This window comes from Mirounga angustirostris, unplaced genomic scaffold (assembly GCF_029215605.1).
Source record: "Mirounga angustirostris isolate CCGP_5_RB_7025 unplaced genomic scaffold, mMirAng1.0.hap1 SCAF_4, whole genome shotgun sequence".
Classification (NCBI taxonomy): domain Eukaryota; kingdom Metazoa; phylum Chordata; class Mammalia; order Carnivora; family Phocidae; genus Mirounga; species Mirounga angustirostris.
The window spans coordinates 142,415,606-142,441,105 of NW_026991712.1; the positions used below are offsets into that span (position 1 = coordinate 142,415,606).

General features: G+C 44.8%; 1 protein-coding gene across 20 annotated transcripts in view; it reads right to left on the reverse strand.

The window, feature by feature from the left end:
• FGGY (FGGY carbohydrate kinase domain containing) overlaps positions 1-25,500 on the reverse strand; it is a 395,846-nt gene that overhangs the window by 66,542 nt on the left and 303,804 nt on the right. For 18 of the 20 annotated variants that reach the window (XM_045897587.3, XM_045897586.3, XM_064589062.1 and 15 more), the window contains 2 exons: positions 21,547-21,667; positions 15,350-15,444 (listed from right to left, as the gene is read on the reverse strand). In XM_045897587.3, the coding sequence (XP_045753543.1) occupies positions 15,350-15,444; positions 21,547-21,667 (216 nt within the window). Of the gene's footprint in view, positions 1-1,052; positions 5,361-15,349; positions 15,445-21,546; positions 21,668-25,500 lie in introns of those variants that run through there. The other 2 variants (XM_045897572.3, XM_045897574.3) reach the window with 2 other exon arrangements.

A 25,500-nucleotide genomic window follows, 5' to 3' on the forward strand; every position in this document is an offset into this window, starting at 1 on the left:
CCCTTCTATTTCAGGGACTCTTCAAAACTAGAGATAATAAAGCTTTGTTATTACTCCCAGGCTAAATTAATGTCTAGGCTGTTTTTCTTAAGCAGGAAGCAGTGTTATCACCTAGGAAGCACTAATGTTGATTTTTTTTTTTTTAAATGAGACTATTGGCCTACAACTTTTTTTGTTTTTAACAAGAGAGTCAAGGGATGTTGGGCACAGGATTCTCCCAAGACTCCTGATCAAATTCCTAATTGATCTGTTTATAGTTAACAATCCCCACCTCCAAACAACCGAGTCATTATACACAGCCTTCTCTCTTGCTATTCTGACCTGGGGCTCTTCCCAGGGGTTGAGCTGATCTTCCTTCCATCCGTGTTTATTCCTTTGCTCTCACCAGCACCTCCAGAAAAGTCCTCTTCCTGCTGTTTCTCTGCTCACTGGAGGTTAACATTTCCACTTCAAGTCCCACTTCTTATCCCAAACCATGCTTCTCTTTCTTTCCTGCTTCTGGCTATTAGTTATCAGAGAGTAGATGATGTACTGACATGCTCTGGCTTTAGGTTGCTTCATTTTTATTTATCTAGCCTATCAGCCACTTGAAAGTGGCTTTTCCTTATTTTTTTTTTTTAATTTTAATGTATTTTTTATTTGTAAAAAATGCTTGGCCCTATACCACATAATCCAGCACTCTGATATCACCTGTAGAAAGAATGTGTGCTTGGGGACAGAAAAACCTGCATTCAATTTCCAGCTTGAATATTAACACCCAGTAGAATTTGGGTGAGTTCTTTCAGTTTTGTGAGTCTGTTTACTCATTTGTAAAAACGGAAACAATACTTTCCAAATATTGTGAGAATTAGTTAAGAACAGTTAAATATTGTCCCATAAGGAAATTTTTACAAGAAGACCACAGCAATATGAGTCACGCATGCAGCTTCCTTACTATCTGCTTTGAACCAGGAAGAAAGCTTGGAAGACTCTGAGGAACAGATACAATTCTCTAATAAACCAACAGGCTCTGAGACCTATAAACTTAAGTTCAATTCCTTAGTATCTGTGTGACTTGGCAAATCACTTGCCTTCTCTGAGCTTCCATTTTCTTATTCATGGGGGTGTGAATAATCACATACCTAACACAGTGACTCAGAATAGTGAATGGTCCTGAGCTCTGGCTCAAACAAGAGTAGCACTAGTCTGGGCACTACCCTGAATTGTGCCTGACTCTAACTTGTAACCAAGCCTTGTCTCCTTGGAGAGGTGGTAAGCTACGTGATGCTGTTGGCCTCAAAGCCTAACTTAGAGTTGGGTTATTCAAAGTCAGGTATTCAGTAAAGATGCTTAGGTCAGTTCCCTGTCTTTTGGGCATCACTTAGTGAAAGTGAACTGCTCTCCCTGGTAACCAGCCCTCCTTCTCCAGGTAGCCTAGCTCATTCCAATAGGGAGAGAAGAGCAGAAGTGAATTCACTGTAAGGACTGACTTCTCTTTTCATAATTAAAAAGCAGCCATAGCAGAGTCCAGGCAGGAGAACCAAAATGACTCAAGGTCTTTCAACAGGAAGGATTTAATACAAGAAGTTGGTTTCATAGGTGACTGAAGAAAACAAAAAGCCAAGAAGATAATGTTGCCACAACTCAAGAGATCAGTGACAGCACAAAGCTGCCACCCCTTTTGGGGATCAGGGGGATGATGGGAGGCCGTGGGGTGGCTAGAGCCAGGAGCTGGGGATGCCAGGCTGGAACTGAAACCAAAGAAGGGCTGAGTGGCCAGAAGTGGAGGATGAAAGGAAGAGGCTGGGAGCTGGAATCACACAGGAGCTGCTTTTCTAGTAAAGGGAGAGTTGACCTAACGACTCCCCTCTTCCTGACCATCGGGTCTTCCACTGGTATCCCCCACTGGCCAAACCTACCCAGGGGCCAGCTGCAAGGGAGCCTGGGAAATGTAATACAGAGCAGAGTGTGGCCAGGGGATGGGGGAAGGGGAGAATAAAGCTATCTGAGAGCAAACCGGCAAATGACCATCCTAGCCATCTTTGAGTAACACATCCAAAGCAATGGCACAGTGTGTGATTTAGACAGTCAGCTAATAATAGGACTGACATAGATATCACTATAATTTTGTCCGACTCACACTGAAAGTTTATTCATACTGGTAACTGCACTAAATACTTTATACATATCATGTCATTGAATCTTCACAACAAACTTATGAAGTACACACTCTTAACAGTCTTATTTTCACAAATGAAGAAACCGGCTTAGAGCGGAGAAGGGGCTGACCGAAGGCAGGGCTATAACATTAGAACACAGGATTAGAACACAGATTTAGGGGATACCAGAGTCAGTGCTCTTAACTCTGGTTCTAGCTATTGTTTATAATATGAATCATAGTGCTAACAGAAAAAGGGAGGGTACCAGATAAGCGGAAACTTCTCATAATTACTGGGAGGATACTTTGAAGACCTACATTTCTAGGGCTGAAAGCCTAGAACACTGTGAGCATTAAATGTGCCCTTAAAAAAAAGTAGAGATTAAAAATAAATGCATCACTTAATGCAGTTTATGTAAGTCCATGGTGTTCCCTCTTGAAGGCAACAGGGTATTTTTGCTAAGAGGATGCCAAGTTCAGTGGCTTCTGCAGGCTTGCTGTTTACTGATATTTGATATGCTTCAACATCTGTTGCCCTTCTCGATTGATGGGTGCTTCATTTTAGCACTTCCCCGATGCCAGGCTGGTAAAAGCTTTGGTACTGAGGTCCCCTAAGACACTCCTGGGTCACCAATACAGCTTTGCTTGTAAAGCTGGCTGAAGGCAGAAATATTCAGGGAGGAGAGGTGAAGGGCCATGCCATCCATCGACCATGCTGCATGTTCTCAGCTGTACCCCTGGGTCAAGCGACACCTTCAGAAAGTTATAAACCCCGGCGATCCTTTACTTAAGTCAAGTTTCAATATCATGCTCTGGGCTCTTCACAAACTAGTATATGATGAATTCTTCTGCTGCTTCTGTGAAAGTTCCATGGAAGGATTTTTTAGGTTGGTTTTTAAAGCAATAGCAATTTTAGGATTTCGTACCAGGGAAAATGTAGTCTCTTTTGGGGAACTGGTATACTTTCTTGAGTCCGTGGATACCACAGCACTTGACACATTCCCAATTTCATCTTGGCTGCCTGGAAGCTCAGAGTAATTCCCTTATTTATGGGTCAGAGACCTATAGGCCACTCTGTCCCATAAATCTGTTTGGTTTGTCACTCACCAAATTCAGGGTTAAAATAATTTGAGTTTCAATGTCCTCAGACAGAGTATACACTCTACAACTTGGCAAAGAATCAAATCATTTTGCCTTTTGCTGGTATCTCCCCATGTTTATATGGATTACCTGTCACCTGAAGGCATATGAATTTGAGGATCCCCTAGTCTAAGTGGTTGGTGTATTCTCTTCTTTCTGCATAGTTTCTGATTTGTGAGTTTTATTTTGCTTAGTTTTATTCTGCTTATTCAGATATTATAAGCTTCCTCAAATTCTTTACGGAAATAGAGTATAAATGATAAATAAACAAATTGTTTTCTTCGCTGAGCAGAACTTCCAAGATCAGAGCAAGCAGCTGCATTCTCACTGCATCCAATGGCTGGCCATTCCTCTGGCCTGCCCCACCTGCTAAAGTGTTACCATGGCTAAACGGTTATCATACTAAGATGCGCTCAGCTGTACCTTTCCCTCAAGCACAAGAAAGAGAGAATTTCTTCCTTACTTGTGAGTGAGGGGCCTGGACATAATCATGTGGCGCCTGTTCTATCTCTAGCACATGTTATGTAAATCTAGCTCTAGGTGCCCTCCGAAGCACTGGGCTGCAGGGGGGTGGCGGGGTGGGTCTGCCGTAAGACCACCTGAGATGAAACCTTCATTCCACACTAGCCAACGATGTGACCTTAGGCCAGCGTATTGATGTTTTGATGCCTCAATTTCCTTCTTTATAAAGGGGAACAACGATACCGCCTACTTCACAGGTTTGTTACGAGGATGAAATTAATACAGGAAGTGACATTAGTGTTTTCCTGTGCGCCAGGCAACTTTGCAGTAACTCAGTGGGTCAGTTAACATGAAAGTGAGGCTCAGAGAAATTAAGTAGCTTGCCCAGCCGGGTTAGTTCACACAGCTAGCAGGCCGAGAAGAAGCCACACCCTGGAGTGTAGCAAATCACTTAGAGGGCTACTTTTTCTCTTCCACCCCATTATTTCCTCTCATCTGGTCCACAGTGGATTCAGCTCACTTACCCTCTTCCACCCCTGATCCCTGGCAGGCAGCTAACAGAACACCACACAACTGATGCTCCAGCAATTACTAGTATTTATTGTGTTGAGCTGAAAAGGAGAGAGATTTGTGTAGGACTGAAGCACAGGTTCCTTTCTCTGCTTTCTAGAAGCCCCTCCACTGCAAAGGTTAAGAGCAGATGTGGGGTCATATGGGCCCCTCCCCTAAGTTCCAGCTCCATCACTAGCTAATCCTCCATGGCCCAGTTCAAATGTTGCCTTTTAAGGACTTACCCAGCCCTCAAGACAGTGGAAGGCACTCTTTCATTGGTGGTCCATCATCCCATTGTATAGCAACTGTAGTTTAAACAAATAATAGCCAACATTAACTGAACACTATTTCACCTTACATGTTCTAACGTGTTTACTTCTTACAACACAAATTGTAAGATGATATACCTATGATGCAGATATTATGGTTATCTTCTACAGATGAAGGATCTGAGGCACAGATAAATTAAGTAACTCACCCAAGGTAAGTGGCAGAGCCATGATTTGAGCCCAAGCAAGGCCCCGAGGTCTTTGCCATTCACTTAGCATAGACTTTTTCATAATGGTATCTGTCTATGTCCATTTCCTCCCCACTAGATTGGAACCACGAGGGTACTGAGATACATTTCATTCATCTTTGTCATATGGCCATCTAGGACCGTCCTTGTCGCATGGTAGACTCCTGCTGCTGAACCCTGGCTTAAAGCATTAAATAGGGATGTGGCGCCTGGGTGGCTCAGTCAGTTGGGTGTCTGCCTTCGGCTCAGGTCATGAACCCAGGGTCCTGGGACGTAGCCCTGCGTCGGGCTCCCTGCTAATCGGGGAGTCTGCTTCTCCCTCTCCCTCTGCCCCCTGCCCCCCCGTGGCTCATTCTCTCTCTCTCACTCTCTATCTCAAATAAATAAATAAAATCTTAAAAAAAAAAAAAAGAATTAAACAGGGAGACTCATCACCTACTTGAATCAAGGCCCACATGCATGCCTCTTCCCCATCTAGTCCGTTGGCATCTGTCAGCTGAGCTCGCAGAGGCCACCCAAACTCCAGCAGTGTAGGAGAGCAGAAAATGCATCCTGACATCACAGGAAGGACCAGAGTAAAAGGTACGTTAATAGGGGCAAAAACAAGCCAGTGGAGTGATTAATTCGGCCTCCCCTTCAATATTATGTTTACACAAGTTGATTATATAGCACTTAATTACTAATTTGCCCTACTTAAACCAAGAGTGCTTTTAATTTTTAATGAGCTAAGGGAAGGAGATGCCTTTACTTAGTAAGGAGAGCTATTTTATTTCCTTCTCTTGTTTTGCCCAGCCAATTAATAACATTTCTAAGGAAATGCATCCCTCTCATGAATTCTTTCTCCCCATCATCTTCTCGACCTCCCAGGTTTAAAAAGAGATGGAAACAGACAATAGCCACTTAGAAATAAACCGACTTCACCTTCTGATCTGGCTGTCTGGGTCAGGAAAGGCCTTGTGAAATGTAGAAACATGGGACTTAAAATGGTGCCATCTGATTCTTTGGGCATTGGGTGCATCTATTCCCAGAAACCATGACTTGGTTGTTATGGACAACAGAGAACACAGCCATGGGTGTCCAAACAAGGCAATCCCCCTATAATCCTGCATTATTTCCTGGGTGTGAGCATTAGGTAATTTTAAGAACAGCCCCGGGACAGTCTAGACATAAGGAGAGTAAAGAGATTGGCATCAGATCTGGACTTGATTGACAGCTCTGCCACTTGCTCGCTGTCAGACCACGGGCACATGACTTAAACTTCCTGAGACTCAGTTTTCTATCTGTAAAGAACCTAACTTGCAAGAATTAAGTATCATCTAAAGTGCCTTAGCAAGTGCCCCACTCAGAAGATGTGCAGGACAGTATTAGTTGTTCTTTTTTTTAGCAGAGGTAAGGCAGGAAATTGAAAGCAGGATCAAGGAGCACCTTTTGAGGACCCTAGGATGTCTGTCCTTGTCTGCTGTGGAGTCTCCATCAGTGGCATTCGAACAGCCCGGCCATAATGCCAGAAGGAGCTTGCCCCAGAATGTGGACACACTGACTCTTTCATTGGGAACATTTTAGTATGAGCATTCTGATGCAAGTCCCTTATCTCATCGCAAATCAGTAACAAACCTTTCACAGATTGGCCTCTGGTCCAGAGACCAACCTAACAGCCCAGCCTAGATGACTGTGTTGGTCATTTGCATGTGCTCCCAGAGACCCCCTCCCCACCCTTTTCCGGGCCTTGCCAGGCTCACTTGTACCAACTATATCAACGAGTTCCCTCTGACTCTGAGTCCAGCCAATGGGGAATCCAGCCGTAAATCAGAAAGTGGGAGGAAAAGGAGGTCAGTAACTCAGCTCTTTCCTTCCACAGTCACTGACAAGCAGGCTGACTCAGTAGTTTCCACAGAGGCCTCTGTTCTGGGGTTCCAGCAACTGTGCTCTTCACCTCTTAAGGTCCAACTGTTACAAACCCCAGGGTACCACATCCTCCCTTGTGACTTCTCCATGCCCTGGTCTACAGTCCTGTAAACAATCCCTCTACTAAATTCTCTAAAATTATCCTAATTTGAGAGTGCCCTCTGTGGAGGTGTGGACTAACACAGTGACATTTTAAGGTACATCCAAATTCTAGTTGTCTATTTTTTAAACAACTAGTTTTTTAATTTTAATTTTTTTAAAGATTTTATTTATTTGAGAGGGAGAGAGCCTGAGAGAAGCAGACTCTCCAGTGAGCAGGGAGCCCGATGCAGGGCTCGATCCCGGGATTCTGAGATCATGCATGGCCTGAGCTGAAGGCAGACGCTTAACGGAGTGAGCCACTCAGGTGCCCTGTCAACAACTAGTTTTTCGAACTGGTACTAGTTTTTTAAACAATAGCAATCACACTCAGCCCCAGAAGAATCCATTTCCATTTGTGACAAAGCTGAATAACCCTTAGCTTTGAAATCCTAAGCTAAGCCTTGGATTCTGGCTCGATCCCTTTCTAGCCATTGGTTTTGGTAAGTCATTTCCCCTTTGCTGCCTCATTTGTAAAATTATTCTAACAGGATAGGAAATGTCCTCATATACGACTTTTAACGTGGTATCAAATTTCTAAATGTTCGAATTTCTTGGATATGCATATTATGAAAGACATGCCACTCAACTTTCTGAACACGAGGTCCTTTCCTATGGCTCACTGCAGAGTCCCAGATACCTCCGATAAACAAGCGCAAATTTTTTTTTAAGTTTTTGAATATTTCTTGATCACTTGCCTCAATGCTGCAACCAAAACTCTTTCACTGACTTCAGTACAACCTCTGTACATCCCATGACTTGGAATCAAACTTTGTCCAACATCATGTGGTATGCAGATATGTATATACATGTGTATGTATGTGAGTATTGTGTGTGTCATCTTTTAGGGCCTTTTCCCCAATTATGGAAAATTCCTGACTTAACTAAAGGTCTTGTCTTTCCTGGTCTCCTATTTGGGTCCATAGCCCAATTTATTGTTCTGAACATTAAACTTATAGAGCATGGATCTGCTCTTCATTAGTTACCACAGTGTGATGGAAAAAAAAATTATATCCAACCTATTCATTTCCAGTTTATTCCAAAAGGGAGTTTTATTATGAATGATCATTACAATGGGAAGTCAATTACTTGCAAGTATTTGTTTCCATAGAAAGATCTTATATATCTTTTCAGACTTGAACCAGTATGAAATGTCGTCTTGAACAAAACAAGTTAAAGAGTTTGGTAAACTCTATTTTAGAAATACAGTTCTGTAATCCTTCTGGGTTTCTAAAGGGCTCAGGAGAGGTTTGGCCATTGTTTGCTTTTATAAAAAGTCCAATTCTTAAGTTCCTAACTAAAAAAAGGGGAGGGACATATTTGGGGGAAAAAAAATGTTAGCTTAAATTTTTGTGTTAATAACAATAGTATAAAAAGTGTCTCTTGATTAAAGCTCTGAATCAAAGTGCTTTTCTGTATCTACCTCTATAAAAAGTAAATGAGTGGATTATGATTAAAAGCAAAATAAGTAATAAAATAAAATAAAACAAAACAATACTGGTGGGCATGGTATGAAGTCTTCTCCAGGCAAAGGAATCAGAAAATTTCCAAACCAAAGAGGGCATACTTGTTTTTATTTCTGTATTTGAGACCCAAACAGTGATGACAAATGTGTGCTGCTGAGAATTTCTATAAACCATACCACCCGGTGAAGGTCGGTTGCACTGCCATGTTGGAATCTATGCTTTTCCTGGGCAAAGTGTATATATTTACTGGGATATGGTTTGATGGGATAAAAAAAAACATGGATTTTGTATCGAGTACGGCTTGATTATGTCTCCATGTTTCAGAGTCTCATGTGCACACTAGGGACTGTTACACACCCACTTATTGCCACAAAGATTGTATGAATGGTAAGGGATGGAAAGTGACAGGCCCTCTTCCTAGATCACCCTGTAAGGAGCAGGAGAGTCAAATGTTATATATCATCTATTGAAATAATTGCCTAAAAATAGAATTCTAATTTTGAGCTAATATTTTGACTTTTATATCCATGATTCCATTCTGCAAAGTAGATTGAAACAGGAGATTTACAATTAATTAGAACCTGAATGTGTTGCCCCCCCCCCCCTTTTCTGGGGGAGAGAGGGAGTGATTCTTGAAAAGATAAGAATGTACTGTTAACCAGGTGTGGTAATAAGTATAATGAATGTTAGGGCCAGCATCACATTCTTAATTTAATCTTTCTTTAAACTACTAATTCTCATTCCAGGATTTTCTGTTGACTTTCTATGAGGCATTGACATATGGGACAGGACACTCGGAAAATTCAATCAGAAATCTGAATCTATTTAATTAGAAACCAGAGTCTCCTATCTCCAGAAACACATGCTTAAGCAGCAAAGGGCAAAAGGCTACTAAAGAAAGTTGATAATATCAGGACCATATGTGAAATGAAAAGGATTATAAAGGGCCTGAGGAAGAAAGCTAGATGGAGCTAAAATTCACAACAACAGACTCCTCGTACACCAGAAATGGGAGCCCTGGATTTTCATCCACCGTTGGTGGGAGGATAAGGTGTTAATAACGTATGTATCCAAATTCTAAAATTGGGAAACTTTTTGGCCAAACAGTTATATTTGCCTAATTTATTTTATGGAAATAACTTAGGGTATCTGCAAAAATTCAGCTATGGAGATGTCAGCTGCAGCATTCTTTATAACCAACAGAGACAACATAAATATTCAAAACGAGGGGACTGGTGAAATAAGCACTGATATATTCAATGGGATATACAATTATGCAATCCATAAAAATGACAAATAAGAATGTTTACTACATATTTCTGGGTGGAGAGACAAACTACAGAACACGATGCATTGTATGAACACATTTTCGAAATTTAAAAAAGTGTAAAGCAGTTTCAAAGTATGTATAAAAATACTAAAGGTATAGAAACCAGAATCTTCCATACTGGTGATTTTAGGGTAGTAAGATCAGTGTGTCTGGATTTTTCTTTCAGCTTCACTGAATTTTCTGATTTTTTTCCCATTGAACATGACTAATGACTTGTAGCCCAGGAAAAGGAAAAAAAAAAAAGCAAATCAAGATTGAATGTGCCAAGAAACGGGACGGCTTCCAATTTCTGAACATCCATGATCTGTCAGTCTCTCCAAACCTCCAGCAACTAGAATCACAATCGCCAGCTTTACTTTGCAGAATGTAAAACGGGCAAGTAGCTGGTGACAGAAAGCCAAGTGAATCTCAAACTCACAGAGAGCGGAATCCCACAGAATAAAACAGAATGAAGACGTACTGGGTCATATATGGCATCACAGGCTTTGAAGCACAGAATAGGTGATGAATATAACTGGCTCTGAAGGAAGTAAGCTTTTTAAAAAAGGAATAGAAGAAGAGGCTTCAGCAAAGCGATGAGGATGTTTGCAAGGCCTGACCTCGAGGGCAGACCACTGTGGTCAGTGCAGATGATTTCTCTTGTGGACGCACATCACAGAAAGGGTGAGTGATCACGGCTCTCAACAGGCCACTTACACATACTGGTCTGCAAGACACAGGAGTCTGTCTGGGACGTGACAAGGGAAGCTGATGGTGGGAACACATGGAGTCAATGGCTTACAGAGGCGGCAACTCTCACACCATGGGAGGAAGAAAGATTTTGATTAATTGCTTGATTCCAAGGGCTTATTTTCTTTATACTGGTACGTGCCTTACATTGATTGGGGAATTCTCCTTCATCTCTTGTCACAGTCCCCTTTTGCTGACTTTTGCTTCAGAGGCTTCCTCTGCTGCTTTTTTTGGGGGCGGGTGGGAGGAGCAAGTGTCCACATAAGTAGCACTGTTAGAATTAAAGCTTTTTTCATATAAATAGATTGGAAACAACAACAAGAAGAAAGCCCTGTCTTTTAAGATAAGAAATTACAGAAAGCTAAATGACATCTGCAGGAGCCTGCAGGAAGCAGAAAGTGGAAAGTCATTTTGTATTTCTGCCTCTTTGCCCTTTGACTGAGTTTCTTTCACAGCATCTTGAAACCGGTTTCTTGTTTCATGTATCCTTGGCATTTCTTCGAACTTCACTACTGCCTGTGCTTAGAGAATGTGAGCACATTGGTATTTCATGGATGTATTTCTTTCCAGTTTGTTCTTTTTCCAGGGCCTGGGAGCCTGCAGAAGGGTTATGGGATGCTCCCAACTTTCTAATCACAATTATTTGCTTTCTAGGACATTCAGAATTACAGAATCATTTTGTAGTGCATGGACAACCAAGGGAGTGAAGGAGGGGTGACTTCTGGGAGATCAGGAGTGGTCAGATGGAAAGGTCACAGAGGTCAAGACTGCGTGGATTCCATATTCCCATGAATAAAAGGAGGAAGGAAGACACCCCCTTGCGTCCCCTCCCACTTACTCAATAGTTGAACTTGTACCATGAGGTGACATCTCTGTGGTTTGATTCCATTTTACTGTTTAAGCTGCGGATCTGAGACATCCGTGAAGATAACCATGCCATGATACTCACCACACTATCTATTGGAGGTAGAGTTTTGAAAACTACTAAATGGAGAACACCATTTCGAGAGAGAGACAACTCTTTAAGATACTATTAGTCATTCTGTTCTTTAATACAGATGGATGGCTGCATCAGTACCCTCTGTGAAATCCTCATTTGAAAGTGGGACTAGCAGGAAGCTTTCAATGTCTAAGGGACGGGAGGGCAGGAAGGAAGCAGGGAAGAGTGAAAGAGAGAGAGACTATGAGGATGGCCACATGAACGAATAAAAGAACAAAAAGTGGAGGCCAGGCATTGTCGGCAGGCTTCAAAACTTGAACTAGTAATGGACGTCATGCTGACTAATCTCTCCCCTTAATATCCCACCCGAACATTCTATCCACGATCCCTCGCCATCTGATAAAATTTCCCCAGAATTGCAATATATAGACAGGTTTGCAATTATTATAAGTAAAAACTGCAACTCTGAATCCTTCTGACCTATTGGTATCACTATAGGAAGGCACAGGGCTCTACCCCTCGCTAAAGACACGCACTCATCGGCCCAGAAAATCGGAAAAACCTGTCTCCCCTAGGACTTCTTTCCTTGGTCTGTAGCCTGGGTCCTCTAAACTCTTCCTAGTCTTTCGTTCATCTGGAGGAGATGACTCTGGCTGGGTCTACCAAAGTCTGCACACTATGGTAGTGTAAACTGAAATCCTCCCTCTAACCACTGGCTGTGTGGCCTATGAGAAGAGAAAGCAACATTGAGTTGCTGGCAGGAATCACTCAACTTTCTTAAAGGAAGGAGTAGCAGGCACCTTGAAGACCAAGTAGGATCTCTGAAGTTCAAAGAACAAGCTGTATTGAAGTTCTGGTTGAAAAATATGAATCACAGGGAGAAAGCAATTCTGTTTCACATCAACGTGCCAGAATCCTGAGCTTGTCCCCAGGCCTGGGGCACACGGGTTGGTGCCTCTTCTTTGGAGAGGGGTGAATGAAGACAGGCTTATGTGCATTTACATTTCCAAAGCGGTTCTGAACGTAATGACTATAGCAATGTTCATAATTTTAGCAGGGGCATTAGAGTGCAGGTCATTAGAGTTTTCAAGGCTCTTTATCTCAACAGTCCCATGTGAGTGGCAATTCTTCTTCAAATACTTTTTTAAACAGGAAGTAAGGAAATAAAGTAAGTACCTGGAGAGGCCAGGTGACACTGCCTGAAGATAGACAACAAGCAAGCACAGGGGTCAGGATGACGGGATTCTCTTGGGGATACAATGACAGAGGAGCTTCCAGGGCTCTCTCGGCTGGGGGCTCTCTTTACTAGATTATAGTGTCTCCTAGAAATTCCAGTCACAAGGGGCTCATACTTCCTTGGGTTTAATAAGAGAGAGGAGCTTGTCTTTAAAATGTTGTGAGACTTGCAGCTGCTACTTGAATCACCAATCCCAATATTCGACGTACCCTATCTAAGATTCTGTTCCAGAAGACTCACGGAAAATCTCATGTAGTGACGATGATGTCAGTGAGGAATTAAGTTCAGTTTCCACTTAGGGAAAGATCGTGAGAGGAATCGTCTTGGAGCTAGAAACTCCAGATTTGACCAATATACCACTGAGGTACCTAAAGTCATGGTATTACGTATCTATCTGATGAAGCAGCCCCATCCCACGCTACTCTTTGTTCAAGCTGCAGACTAGCTCCTGATTTGTGACCGATGGCATTTCTTTTCAGAAAATACAGCTTTAAACATTTACGAAGCCAAAAACTATTTTTAACACAAAAAGGAGAAAGAAAATCGAACCAAGTATAAAAGGAATGAAAAATCAGGATGGGATATAGATCCAGAGAGCCTTAGTTTCAATTCTGCTTCTGCCCCATATTACCTGTAGTCTTGGGAAAATTACTGAACACCCTTCTGAGCTTTGGTTTCTTCCATATAGAACACAAGGATGAAAACATCTACCCTTCAGGCAGGGAGGTTGTCAAGATCAAATGAGGTGCCTTAGTCTGCTCATGCCGCCATAACAGAGTATCACAGATTGGGCATTTAAATAACAGAAATTTATTTTCTCACAGTTCTCGAGGCTGGAAGTCCAAGATTAAGGTGCCAGAGGGGTCAGGTTCTGGTGAGGGCCCTCTTCCTGATTTGCAGAGGGCCACCATTAGGCTGGGTCCTCACATGGCAGAGAGAGAAAGCACCAGCTCTCTGGTGTCTCTTTTTAGAAGGGCACTAAGCCCGCCATGGGGACCCCACCCTCACGGTTTCATCTGACCCCAGTCAGCTCCCCAAAGACCCAATTTCCAAATACCATCACACTGGGAGTTAGGGCTTCAACACAGGACACATGAGGGGACGTGTTCATTTTACAATATGATGCAATCCTATGCAGGGCCTCTCGGAGCATCTCTACTGTTTTGGTTTAGCTACTATTTGTCCCAGGCAGGGCATCTAGTGGTGAGAGCATCTTCATAAACGGATACATCAAAATAACAACTGACAAATCATTGACATTTCAACAATAAAGAAGCTCACACAATGTTTTTGAGAGAGTACCAGAAAATCCAGAAATCGCTGAGAATTCAACTGCACCATCTTTGATTACCAACTTCATTTAAAAGCCACTTAGCATTCACGAGTGGACTCAATTCCTTGGGAAAGATATTTCACAGACATGAGTTCCCAGTGCTTGGACAGTGTGCAGGATACCGTACTTCTCAAAATGTGTACAAAGTGCACAGACAGATAGCGGAATCAGCCTTTTGCACCTGTGTTTCTAATAGTGCCCCTTTGGTTCTGTTACCTTTTTGGATCTCTGTTGTCTAACCTCTGCTGCCCCTGTAGGTTACAGTGTCAGGAAGATCACAGGGAGAGCACCCAGCACAGTTCTTGGTACATAAATAGTACTCTAGTGACTGGGTTACTGGTGGAAAACCCAGCTTCTCATCCTGGCCTGGAGACCCTGAACAAGTCATTTAAGCTCTCTGATCAAATATTTCTTGAATTCTCCATTGAGGCTGGGTAGCCAGACTCCTTGGTTCTGGCATTTACTAGCTGTCCCAGTGGAGGCCAACTTCTATCATTTCTTTATGCCTCAGCTTCTTCAACTATAAAACGGGAATAATGGGCCTACGTGTGCATTCCTGATCTAGGGAAAGAACTCATAATGTGCTCCTGATGATTATTACAGATAAAGAAATGGAGCAAAGAGCAGAATAGTCAGCTCACAGAGCTAGGAGGTAGTCAAGGTAGGATCTGAGCCCAGGCAGCCAGAGTCCAAAGCCTGTGCTCTCAAGACTCCTCCGCTGATGTTTCTCTACCTTTTCATAAACCTGTTGTTAGTATTGTTTTTTTACCACTCAGAGTCTCTCCGTAAAACCTACGTGTGAGATGTCTTTTGCAACTTGGTTGCAGGAAAAGCCTCCTCTCCCACAAGATACTAATGTTTCCTCTTTTTTGGAAACAAGAATTATGCAACTTATCATGTGTTCATTTTTGTCTTGGCTGCCAGGAAGCTCAGAATCAAACTGTGTGCTCCATCTCCACCACCAAGTTATTTCCTTCTTCCTATATCTTTGTTCCTTATTTTCCCTTTTAATTCTTTTTGTTTAAACTAACATTTTCATTTGTGTCCCTCATTGATAGAGCCCTCAAAATTATTTGGAAAGTGGCAGGTGGAGATGAAATAAGCAAACAGAGATCTGAAATTTACATGAAAACCTTAAGTTTCGAAACTTACCTGTTTCATTTGCTATAAAAATTAAAAAATAAAAAGGTCAACAGGAAATTAAAAGAAATCACTTAAGAGCTATTTTAAAGGAGAAAAAAGAAAACTAACAGAACAGAATGACCAACACCAAGAGAGGCCAAGTCAAATGAAAACCGCAATAAATATGTCTGAGGCTAGAAGTGTTTGTGTTTTCCCTGGCTGGAACCTATCATTTCTTAATTATATCCTATGTGTGTTTTGCAAGATGGGAGCTGCTGTCAAGAGGAAGGACAGCCTCAGACAGGGGAGGAGCCACGACCCACCCCTTAGTCCTCACATACCTGTACAGAAGCGAAATCCCCCGAGGCACAGGCACCCAGAATAGCAGCGCCCACGAGAACAGACTCCACCTCTTGCGACAGGACCACAGGCATGCCTGCACAGGACAAGGCCACACCTTGGTTAGGGAGCCGGCCAGCAGCCCCAGCACCAGAAACACCTGACATAATGTGGCGTGAAGGCAGCAGTGGACACCCGCTCCCCGGTCCCCACAGTGCTCCGGTCCTCGGCATGACCTGATTCTAAAGGATTTCACAGCCTGTACCTGCTGGTAAGGCAGCCAGGAGCCCCAAGGGACCTGCCACCCCGTACATCAACTCATGAGACCTCTTTGCCCAGATCTCCCAGGCTTCTGCTAGCTGCTACCTGCCATTTGGTTCAAGTTCGTTTCAACAAACACTTCTGGAGTGCTTCGAGGGGCCCAGGGAATGCAGAGATGAATCTGACTCGGTCCTGCTCTTTGGGTCTCAAAGGGGAGGTGGATGAGAAAGAGATGACGACGGTGCAGGGGGTTGGTTCTCTAACTGAGATGCACTAAGAACAGGGAAGTAGTAAGGGGGTGTGATTAATCCCTCTGGCAGCTTCTTATTTCTCTGCGTACAAGCCAAAGCCCTTACGATGGCCGCCAAGGCCCTCCAGAGCTGGTGCCCACCCTGACTGTCGCCTCCCCTCCTGGCCACGCTGGCCTGGCCTCCATGTTTTCTTGAATCAGCTTTGGGGCCCTCACCCATGCTGTTCCTTCTGTCTGTGTCACTTCCTCCCAGATGCCCACACAGCAGCTCCCTCTGCGTCCTTCGTGTATTTGCGCAAACACCCCCTTCCCGCTGCGGCTTTCCTGACCATTGGGTTCAAAGGGACAACTTACCCACGATACTCCTCATGCCCCCCCGTTTCCTCAGCATCTTCCCACCCAGCATGATTACTTCTCTTGTTTACCATCTGTCTCCCCTGCCAGAACAGAAACTCCATGAGGCCAAGCACTGGGTCTCAGCCACGGCTGAATCCCTGGAATTGAGACTAGTTAACCAGGATCTAGCACATGGTAGGGGTTAAATGGTGAAAGAACAAATTTCCCGGAGAGGGAATGGAGGTTCATCACAATGGAGATGAGCGTTACGGGGGTATCTGAAGGACGAACAGTGGTCCACGAGGCAGCAAGAAAGCCCTCCGCATGCCAGGGCTCACAGTGGGTTTAAGGTGAATATAAAGAATTTAGAATTCTCAGGATTTTATATGTGTATATGTGTATATATGTATAATATAAATAAAATACATACAAAATATAAATGCATTTGCCAATCAGGAGATGGCAGCAGACTCCACAGAGGTAAGCTCTGTAGCCAGACCTAAAAGTCTTCCTCTACTCAAGACAGGAGACTGACTTTTCCAAACACTGGATTTGTCTTCTATCTTTTCTGGGAAGACCTCCCTGACACATCTACCCCTGGGGTCCCACTACCTCCTGACTCCTCCTGCTACTCCCAGGCTGGGTCAGCAGCCTGGGCCACCCGGACAAAGGGTCAGGGAACAGAACTCCCGCACGCAGGCAGAGGGCTCATGAATACCAGCCCCCAGACCGCAGGGCCGGCACCCGAGTCTCTCCTGGAAAGTACAGGGGTGGGATCTCTGAAAAAAGCTCAGAGCCAGTCCCACTAGCCCTGGGTCCTTCAGCAAGTTACTCAAACATTTAACCTCGGTTTCCCAGTGTGTAAAATGGGGATGATAGTAAGACTTGCTGCACCGTTTGCGGCGAGGATTCATGAGAGACGGCACACAGGGGGCTCAGCACATCTCTAGCCTCCGTCAAGCCTTTGGCAATGGTGGCTACTACCGTCAGAATGAAGACTGATGGTGAGTGAAGGCCCTCTACACATACTTCACTGGGCTGGAAACTGCAATGGTGGGGAAGGGACAGGGCAGGTGCCCATCTACCGTCTACAGGGGAAGGACAGACACCGGGCCACATGGAAGGGCTGTGTTGGCCAAATCAGGAGAGCACTGCATGCCTTTGCAGAATCCAGGGATGATGCGGACAGGAGTGTGACTACAGCCGCCCCCGCGGACCTGGCACTTGTTAAAAGATCACAAGCACCTCCAAACACCTCCCAGCCCCTCCTGACCCTGTCAAAAGCCTAACTAGTTCTGAGCAGGGAGGAGTGACCTACAGTCAGTCCCCTCCCCTTGAGAACCAGAAACCAGAGTGAGCCCGATGAATCCCCCACCAGCTCTCTAGTTGCACCCTAAGTGCTCTGGGGCCAGACTGGAAGAGTTTGAATTCCGGCTTCCTTGCTGACTTAGCTGTGTGATCCTAGGCAAGTTACTGCACCTCTCTGTGTCTCAGTTTCCCCATCTGCAAAATGGGGCTAAAATTCCACCTCCCTCTAGGGCTGCTCAGAGGATTAAAAGTGCAATTTAAGTAAGGCACTTAAAACAGTGCTTGGCTTAGAGAAAGCACTAAATTAGCATTAGCTATTAGGATTCTTAATACTGACCTGATCTCTAAAACCTCTCCTCATCCCTGCCATGGCAGGGGGAGGGGGGAGGGGGGACCAACTCACTGCTTCTGCTTCTCCTTGAGGTCAGTCCTCCCTCTTCCCTGCCCACCCCCAGCCTGCTGTAGGTCCCAGGACACTGGCGTGGGTAGACCTCACCCAGGGCTTGCTTGTCCTCATGGTTGCATCCTTGACCAAGCTCTAGTCCGGCGGCCTCTTCATGCAGCTGGTTAGGTTGGGTTGGTTAGGTTCCTGCTGGGCCCCTGCAAACCTAGGGGTGGTAAGACTGTGGGTGGCCCCAGGGGGCTGCCTGGTCATCGGGGTTTCCCTACAACCAGCCCACACCCCTGCAAACAGACCCTTTGTTTGACTTTTCTCCAAACTTCGAGTGTGTCATCTGTTCCCTGCCTGGACCTGACTCATACAGACACCAGCATCCCCTGGGTCCCCACTCTACTGTCTGGACACTGGGCAGAGTACCAAGAGCACTTTTTCTCTTTGCAATGACACTTTTGGCAGGACATTATTGTTCTTCTTTGTATCCCCCTGCCAAGCTCATGCTTGGTACACTGGTGTGCTCAGAGACGGCTTCTGAGTGAATAAATGGAGGGACAAATGATGAAAACAATGAATAAGACAGAAAGGGGAGAACCCTTGCTGTAACTGCCAGAGCTGAAAAAAACAAAATTCAGACGGAGGAACATTGAGTCCCACGTCAATGGGGGAAACCTACAATTACTTAGCACACACCAAGTATTTCTTGAAACTACAGTTAAACTAACTGCCAGAGGTACAGGGAGATTCTTCCTCCTCATGTAGAAGACGTTTTCCCAAGTTGGCAAAGCCCCATTCTCCCTGCTTGCACGGAGAAGCCTGCTCCCCAAATGGCAAAGATTTGCTTACAAAATATTAAACTGCTTTTCTTTTTTTTTCCCCTCAAACACACCTCTTTTTTTTTTTTTTTTTTTTTTTTTTGCATGGGGCTGCTTTAAAGGAAGAAGTGAATGGACATGTATTAAACACTGACTTTGAGCCAGGCACAGAGCTTGGTGCTCACAAACTCATGAGCAGGTACTCCTCAGCATGATCTATTAGAGGGAAATAATATTCTTTCTTTCAGAAGAGGAAAGCGAGGCTTGGGGAGAGGTGAACCAACTTGCCCAAAGTCACAGAGGGGATCCCCTGCTCTTTCCACGACTCCATAGTCTCCAAAGAACCTTCTAAATTCCATTGTGTTTTTGACAGGTATTCCTAAGACTCATGTAGGTCCATGGTCCTCTCTAAGCCTTTCTTTGCAGGAAAACCAGAGCAATTACAGTATTTAAAGGCATCAAAGACTCTACCTATACACCCCCTGCAGTGTACGTGCCTTTTACAGGAACAAATGCAAATGTGTTCTTTTCTCTGAGCGGATGGGTGAAGGAGAGGAAGAAGGCAGCTCTGCCTGGAATGTGAACTATTTTATCTGATGCATTAATGAGTTTAGCAGAACCCAAAGCATTTAAAGGCAGATGCACTTTGCCATCACTTGTCAGTCACAGCTTCCCAAAGCAGAGGAATTCCAGCCAAAGAAAAGGTCCCTTTGTCTGGAACTGTAACTGGTCCACAGCCAGAGACAAAGGGTCCAGTTTCAATCGGAATCCAAATAACGATGAACAGCCTTTTCATTCAACAGCCTGAAGAACGGTTTCCAAAGCAGAGCTTTCTGTAAAGCTGCTGTGAGTCAGCGCAGGGACGTGAGGCCTGGAAGAGGACCCACGTTCATTAAGGCCGGAGCCATGGTGCCCGGTCAGGACCCAGGGTCATTCACACTGCCCTGCTCCCAGGGCCCTGTTTCCCATTTCCCGCAGGTGATGTGTTAGCCAAGGCAGATCTTCTCTCCCCTCCTGCATCCCGGTAGGAAGGCTTCGTGGCTATCAGAAGGCTAGAAATTGGGAAGTTACTCACAGATCACATTTTAAATGTGAATCTTGTCCGACTGGCCGACTTTTAGATAAAATGTGGTTATCAGTTTTCTCTTGGGGAAAATTACAAGGTAATTTGGGCTCCTTTTTTTAGGTCTTTCTTCTTTCTGCCTCAGAATGGCCCACATCCATAGGCTGTGGACTCTTTGGTAAAGGAGAGTAATCATCACATGATTACGAATTGCTCAGAAAAGCTAAGAAACCTGGATGGGCAGCGCAGAGTAGGGGTTGCTGGGCCTAGACACTCCCAGGTCACGGTCCTGGTACCGCCCGTCCCCTCTTGTCTGACTCTGGAGAGGCAATTTCATTGATCTCCCTGAGCCTCAGTTTCTGTGTCTCTAAGATGAGGCACCAATTTCTACCTCTCAGCAGTTCATGAGGTTAAATGTATACAGAATGGCTCCAGCAACACACAGTGGGAACTTGGTTAATGGTAGTAATTTCTGTACTCAACATCCTGACATATTTACCCTTAGACTAGGTGCTTTTTTTTTTTTTTGTACTGTCCTCTGGCTTGTGCCCCAGTCTACTTACCTCTATCTAAAATGGGGCTAAGTAATTTAATTAGCCGGATCTCACAAAGTGCAAGGGTTAACTATGCGCCTGACATTTGGTATAGCTCTCCCCTGCAGGGATTGGCAGGGTGTTGAGGGGGCATAGGGGATATGATGAGGCAGCATCAAGACACCCAGCTGTCAGAGGAAGGAATCCACAGGATGGGAGACAGCAAGAGACCACGACGAAGGGACGCCATTGAAGGATGGGCTCATGTCACGTTTGAGCTGGGGCTGTGGGCAGGGTCCATTCCCTTCTGTTTCCTTTCCCTTGTCCCACTCTGGTGCCTGGCCATGGTGGGTGGGTCCCGGGGTGGGGTGGGGAGGATGCCAGGCTCCAGGAGACACCAGGGGAGAAAGGAGCAAGAGACATGAGGCCACGAGTTCCAGAGGAACGGAAGTCCAGGCTCGGCTCTGTAATACCAGCAAGCCTCTGGCCAGTGGGGTCCCCTTCTTAAGGCCCAGGGATCTGCACCAGGGATCCTGCTCTGCTGTGCTCATATCACAAAGGGATCAGCCCACGACTCTGGATTTTCTCTCTCTGTGTCAGGAGCTATGAAAGAATCACAGGATCTTGGGATCTCAGGGCTCAAATTCCCATCTGCAGCCAGACCCCTGCTTCCACAGCAGTTGGGCTCTGACTTCTTTCTTCAAGACAGCTTCCTTGTCCTTTCCTCCAGACCACTTGCCCTGCCCTGTAGCAGGTCCAAACCAGGGTGGAGGTACCCCACTATGTTTCCATAAAACTCCGTGCATTTCTTACTCTGAGCTCTTGCCACACTACATTTGCACATCCGTTTGTCCTTGTCAATAGACTTTGAGATCTTTGAGGGCAGGAGTCCTGTCTTACTCATCTCTGTCTCTTCAATATTCCCCACAAGCGTGCATTAGAAGAGGTGCTCAGACGGTTCCATAAATACTTAAGTTACGACCTAGCCCTTGCTGACCTTTCTCATCTCATTTCTCAGGATCATTCAATAGTTGGATTCACAGAGAAGTCACTTTCTCCAACATGACTACAAATACTTCACAGTTATCATAAGGAAAAAAACATACATTTTAACCTAAAGATTCAAAATAATCTGGCACATACCCCTACACTCTGCTATTTCCAACCGTGTCCGGCTGTCAGCCAGGCACATTTACTGTCAGGCCCCAAACGACCTATTCTCTTCCTCCTCAGACTCACCTGTAATGTCCGCATGCATCTGCACAAAAAGGGGATTCTTGCTCAGGCCTCCGCACAGGAAAAGCGTGCTGATAGAGTGCCCGGCTGCCTCCATGGCCTCTATAATGAGGCGGGTGCCAAACTGAAAGGGAAAAGCGGAAGAAAGCATCAGTATAGCAGCACAAGGAAAAAGCTCTGGAACATTTACTAAGTGTTTGCCCAGCCCCGGACACCACACTGAGAGCTTTGCACATCCAGTCTCGGAGAGCTGAAGCTCCGAGAGATCAGGTTGCCTCTGATCACTGTTAATGAAGTCACAGAGCAGGAATTCCAACCTGGGCCTGTCTGACTCCCAAACCTCTTAATTACTCTACCATTTGCTTCCATCAGTAGTTACACAACATTGACAAAAACAACTGACAATGTTCACACAGTTCATATTAACAGAGTTCGCCGAAGCAAATATTTGCGGAGTGCCCACTGTGGGCCTGATCCTCCAGCAGGGACCGGGGATGGAGGAAGTGGCCGGGGGCGGGGGGGGGGGGGGGGTCTCTGAGTCAGTCTTCATTCCGGAGATAGGAACTAAAGGGGTTTCTTCTTTGGAAAAGGGCACCCAATAACATCAGCAGCAGAAACAGGAAGAGAGCTCTAATCGCATGAAGTGAGAGTAAGACTTCAGACTGACAAAGGGCTAACCTGACCTTTATTATCACCTGGAACCTGGTGGTGGTTCTTCAGGGATGCTTCGGGAGCCAGAGCCCATTCTAGTCAGTCCTTCGTGGTCTGGGATGATGTGGAAATCACACCCTCTGGCTTGCTCAGTGTTCTGCCATATTTTCATTTCAGCCCTCATGTGCTAGGAACTCCCTAAAATGTGCTATACTCATCCTTGACTTGCTCAGTTTACTCAAATCAGTAAAAATCATGGATGCCTGGGAAAATGACACCACCGTAGGGTCGCCGGGGTGAATGTTAATGTATAATTCTTTAGGTTTAACTAGGATATGCAAACAGCTAAAAATCCTAGTTTATTTGCAAGTTCAAAAACGAGAAGCTCACGAGTCTAATTTACTTGGGGTCAAGGATTAAAACCAAAAAGATGAACGATGACATGACTTTAGGAGGCAGCCACATGGCAATGGTTGAGAAAGGGGCTCTGGAGAGAAATGAGAGAGACCTGTTTTTTTGTGTTTTTTTTTTTTTTTTCGTGGAGAGAGAGCCCTTGAGATGTTTAGAGAGTGATTAATTCTGAGGGATGACACAGTGCCAGGTGTGGACAAGGGGGTGAGTTGATGAAGCGGAGGGAGGAGAAGGTCAAGGATCTGGGAGGCCACAGATGAGGCAGCCACCAAGAAGGCTGGGTTGGGGCTGGAGAGAGGATTCGAGTCAATGTCATGGATTTAGTGACAGTGTGACGGTGTTGCTGGGAAGGTGGTACCCAAGTGTGCAGAGAAGGGGAAGGAGGTAGTTTAGCATGAGGATAGGCTGTATCAGAGGCTTAACCAAAGTGAAGGAAGAGGGTTTGGGAAGTGGTCAGGATGTCCCCCTGACTACTGTCCCCAGGGGGTAAGATGTGGGGCAAGTGAAGCCTCTTTTGACCAGGCAGCTTGGAGGGCTGTCTCCCCCGTGCCTGAGGGTGCCTCTGGGAGAGGGAGTGGCTAGAAGGTGTTCTGGGGACCATGGGTCATGAAATCCTGAATGCTGTGGAGGAAATTATGAGACATGAGGGGCAGTTCGGGAGCAAAAGCACAGCAATTCCAGCCCAAAGGCCTTCAGCTATTAGCGAATCTGGTAAGAATATGGATTAGGTAAAACTTGGGCCTCCAAAAATAATCCACAGATGTAGTGTGTTAAAAAAAATTAAAACATGTTGTACCGTATAAGGCCAGATCCTGCTTATTGCATGTGGCTGATTACCCCCAGATGTTCTTTCATAAGCTTTTGGGGGGTCATGAACCCTCTTGAGAATATGATAAAACCTACTGACCTTTCCAGAAGAAAGTCACTTACAAAATAGCACTATAAATGATTTCGGGAGGCCTACAGATGCCCTTACATCTACCATGGATCATTCGGTGTCTGTGCATTGCAGGACAGCCTAGTCAGCTCGAGGGGCAGGAGTCTGTAGTAGCCAAGAGCATGGCTTTTGAATTCAAGAAACCTAGGATGGCATTAAGACATTTCACCTACTTCTGGGAATCCAACCTGTATCCAACCTTTCTAAGACTCAATCCTCATTTTTTAAAAAAAGTAATAGTAATATTATATTCATGGGTTTGAGAACTCTATGAATTGTCAGAAATGTTAACATGCAGAAACAATTTTAATGTAGTCTTACATTTGGCGAAATATTAGTATCTGCCTTGCACGGCTGTTGCTGGAGACAGTGTATGTACAAGACACACAGGAGTGCCGAGTACATGGAAGGGGTGTGGAAATGAGCGCTATCCTGGTTACTAGCTGTAGTCTAGGCACTCTGCTATGCACTGCGCTATCCTCGCTAATCTTAGGACAAACTCAAAAATTGCACCTTGTTTTCCCCATGTAGGAGTTATGGGATTTGCCTGAGGCAGTAGGGTCTGCCTTGGGAGAGGATAGCTGCACCCCCCACCCCCATATGCATGGAAATACCATGCAAAGTTGGTATTTCTGATACTTCCAAAACCACAGACCTGTGGCTCACGTGATTAGCAGGCCAGAGCGGAGGGTAACACAAAGCACATTCCCTTGGGAAAAGGCAAAAAAGTATCAGAACAAGAGGCACTCCCTTGGGAGGGGCTGTGACAGCCTGCGACTCCCCCGTGTGGCATTGTTGGCTGGAATTTCCCACTCAGGCTGGCAGCTAGCAACAGGGCCTTCCCTTCGGGTGTCCCAGGCTCCACTCTGTGAAACGTTCCACCCTCCTTAAATGCCCTGCCACAGGGCTTTGTGCTAAAATGATTTTGTGCTCACCTTTCTGGAAAAAATGTTTTCACAGAGAAATTTAAATTAAAATTAGGCTATTCCACTGGGAATGTACAGAACCAAATGCAAATCGAGAGACTTCAAATGCAAAAAGGGTCTATTCTGGAAGGAAAGCTATAGATGAACAGGCTATGGATAAACTGGTTGTTTGACAAGTCTTTCAATTAAGTGTGATCAAGAGAGAATTTTACTTCATGGAGCGTTTTCGCACAGTCCCAAGTTAACTTCATTACAATATCTCTTTCATTCTATTCCTACAAAATACCAACCACAGATATCACTATAGAGAGCAATTTGTTTAACTTTAACCTATTCACAGCAAGTAGATGCTAGGGCAATATTCAGAGCCAGTGAAACAAAAAAAAAAAAAATTTTTTTTTCAAGTTGATCATCATGGGAAAATATCTGTGATCAGACTACTTCATTAAAATGCACATTTTTGCTTGAAAGATCAGCACAGCCTCGTACCTTTGCAAAAACGGTTTGAACCACTCACAATTCAACTGGCCCCACAATAAAGCCTTATCAAATGATCGGTCTTAAATTTCCTTCCCTTCGTTGTATTATAAAGGTCATTAAGACAATGGACAGAATAAATATGATAGCTATTAATACATGTACGACCCCTTAAATACAAGATTGATTTTCTGAGTGTGTGGTATTTGGGAAAATGGAGCTGGCTCCACCCAGCTCGCGCCCCATTTAACCTCATTTATATATTCTTGGACTTCTGCTGCCGTGTTCTTACCAGGAAGGGGGCCTCTGAGAGGCAATCCTGGCCAAAATAACAACGTTTGCTAAGATGCGTACAAGAAAAACCGGTCTTGGAAATGCCTGAAAGCTGATTTTGTCCGTGTAGCTTTTACAAACATTTCAAAGAAAAATGCAGGTTGGTAGAGGGGAAAGAGCAGAAGAATGGGAGTGAGACAGGTGGTTCTCGGACAGGCTCACGTTCCGACTCCACCATGCGCCCGCTATCTGACCCGGCAAGGTGGTTTTTCCTCTGTCTGG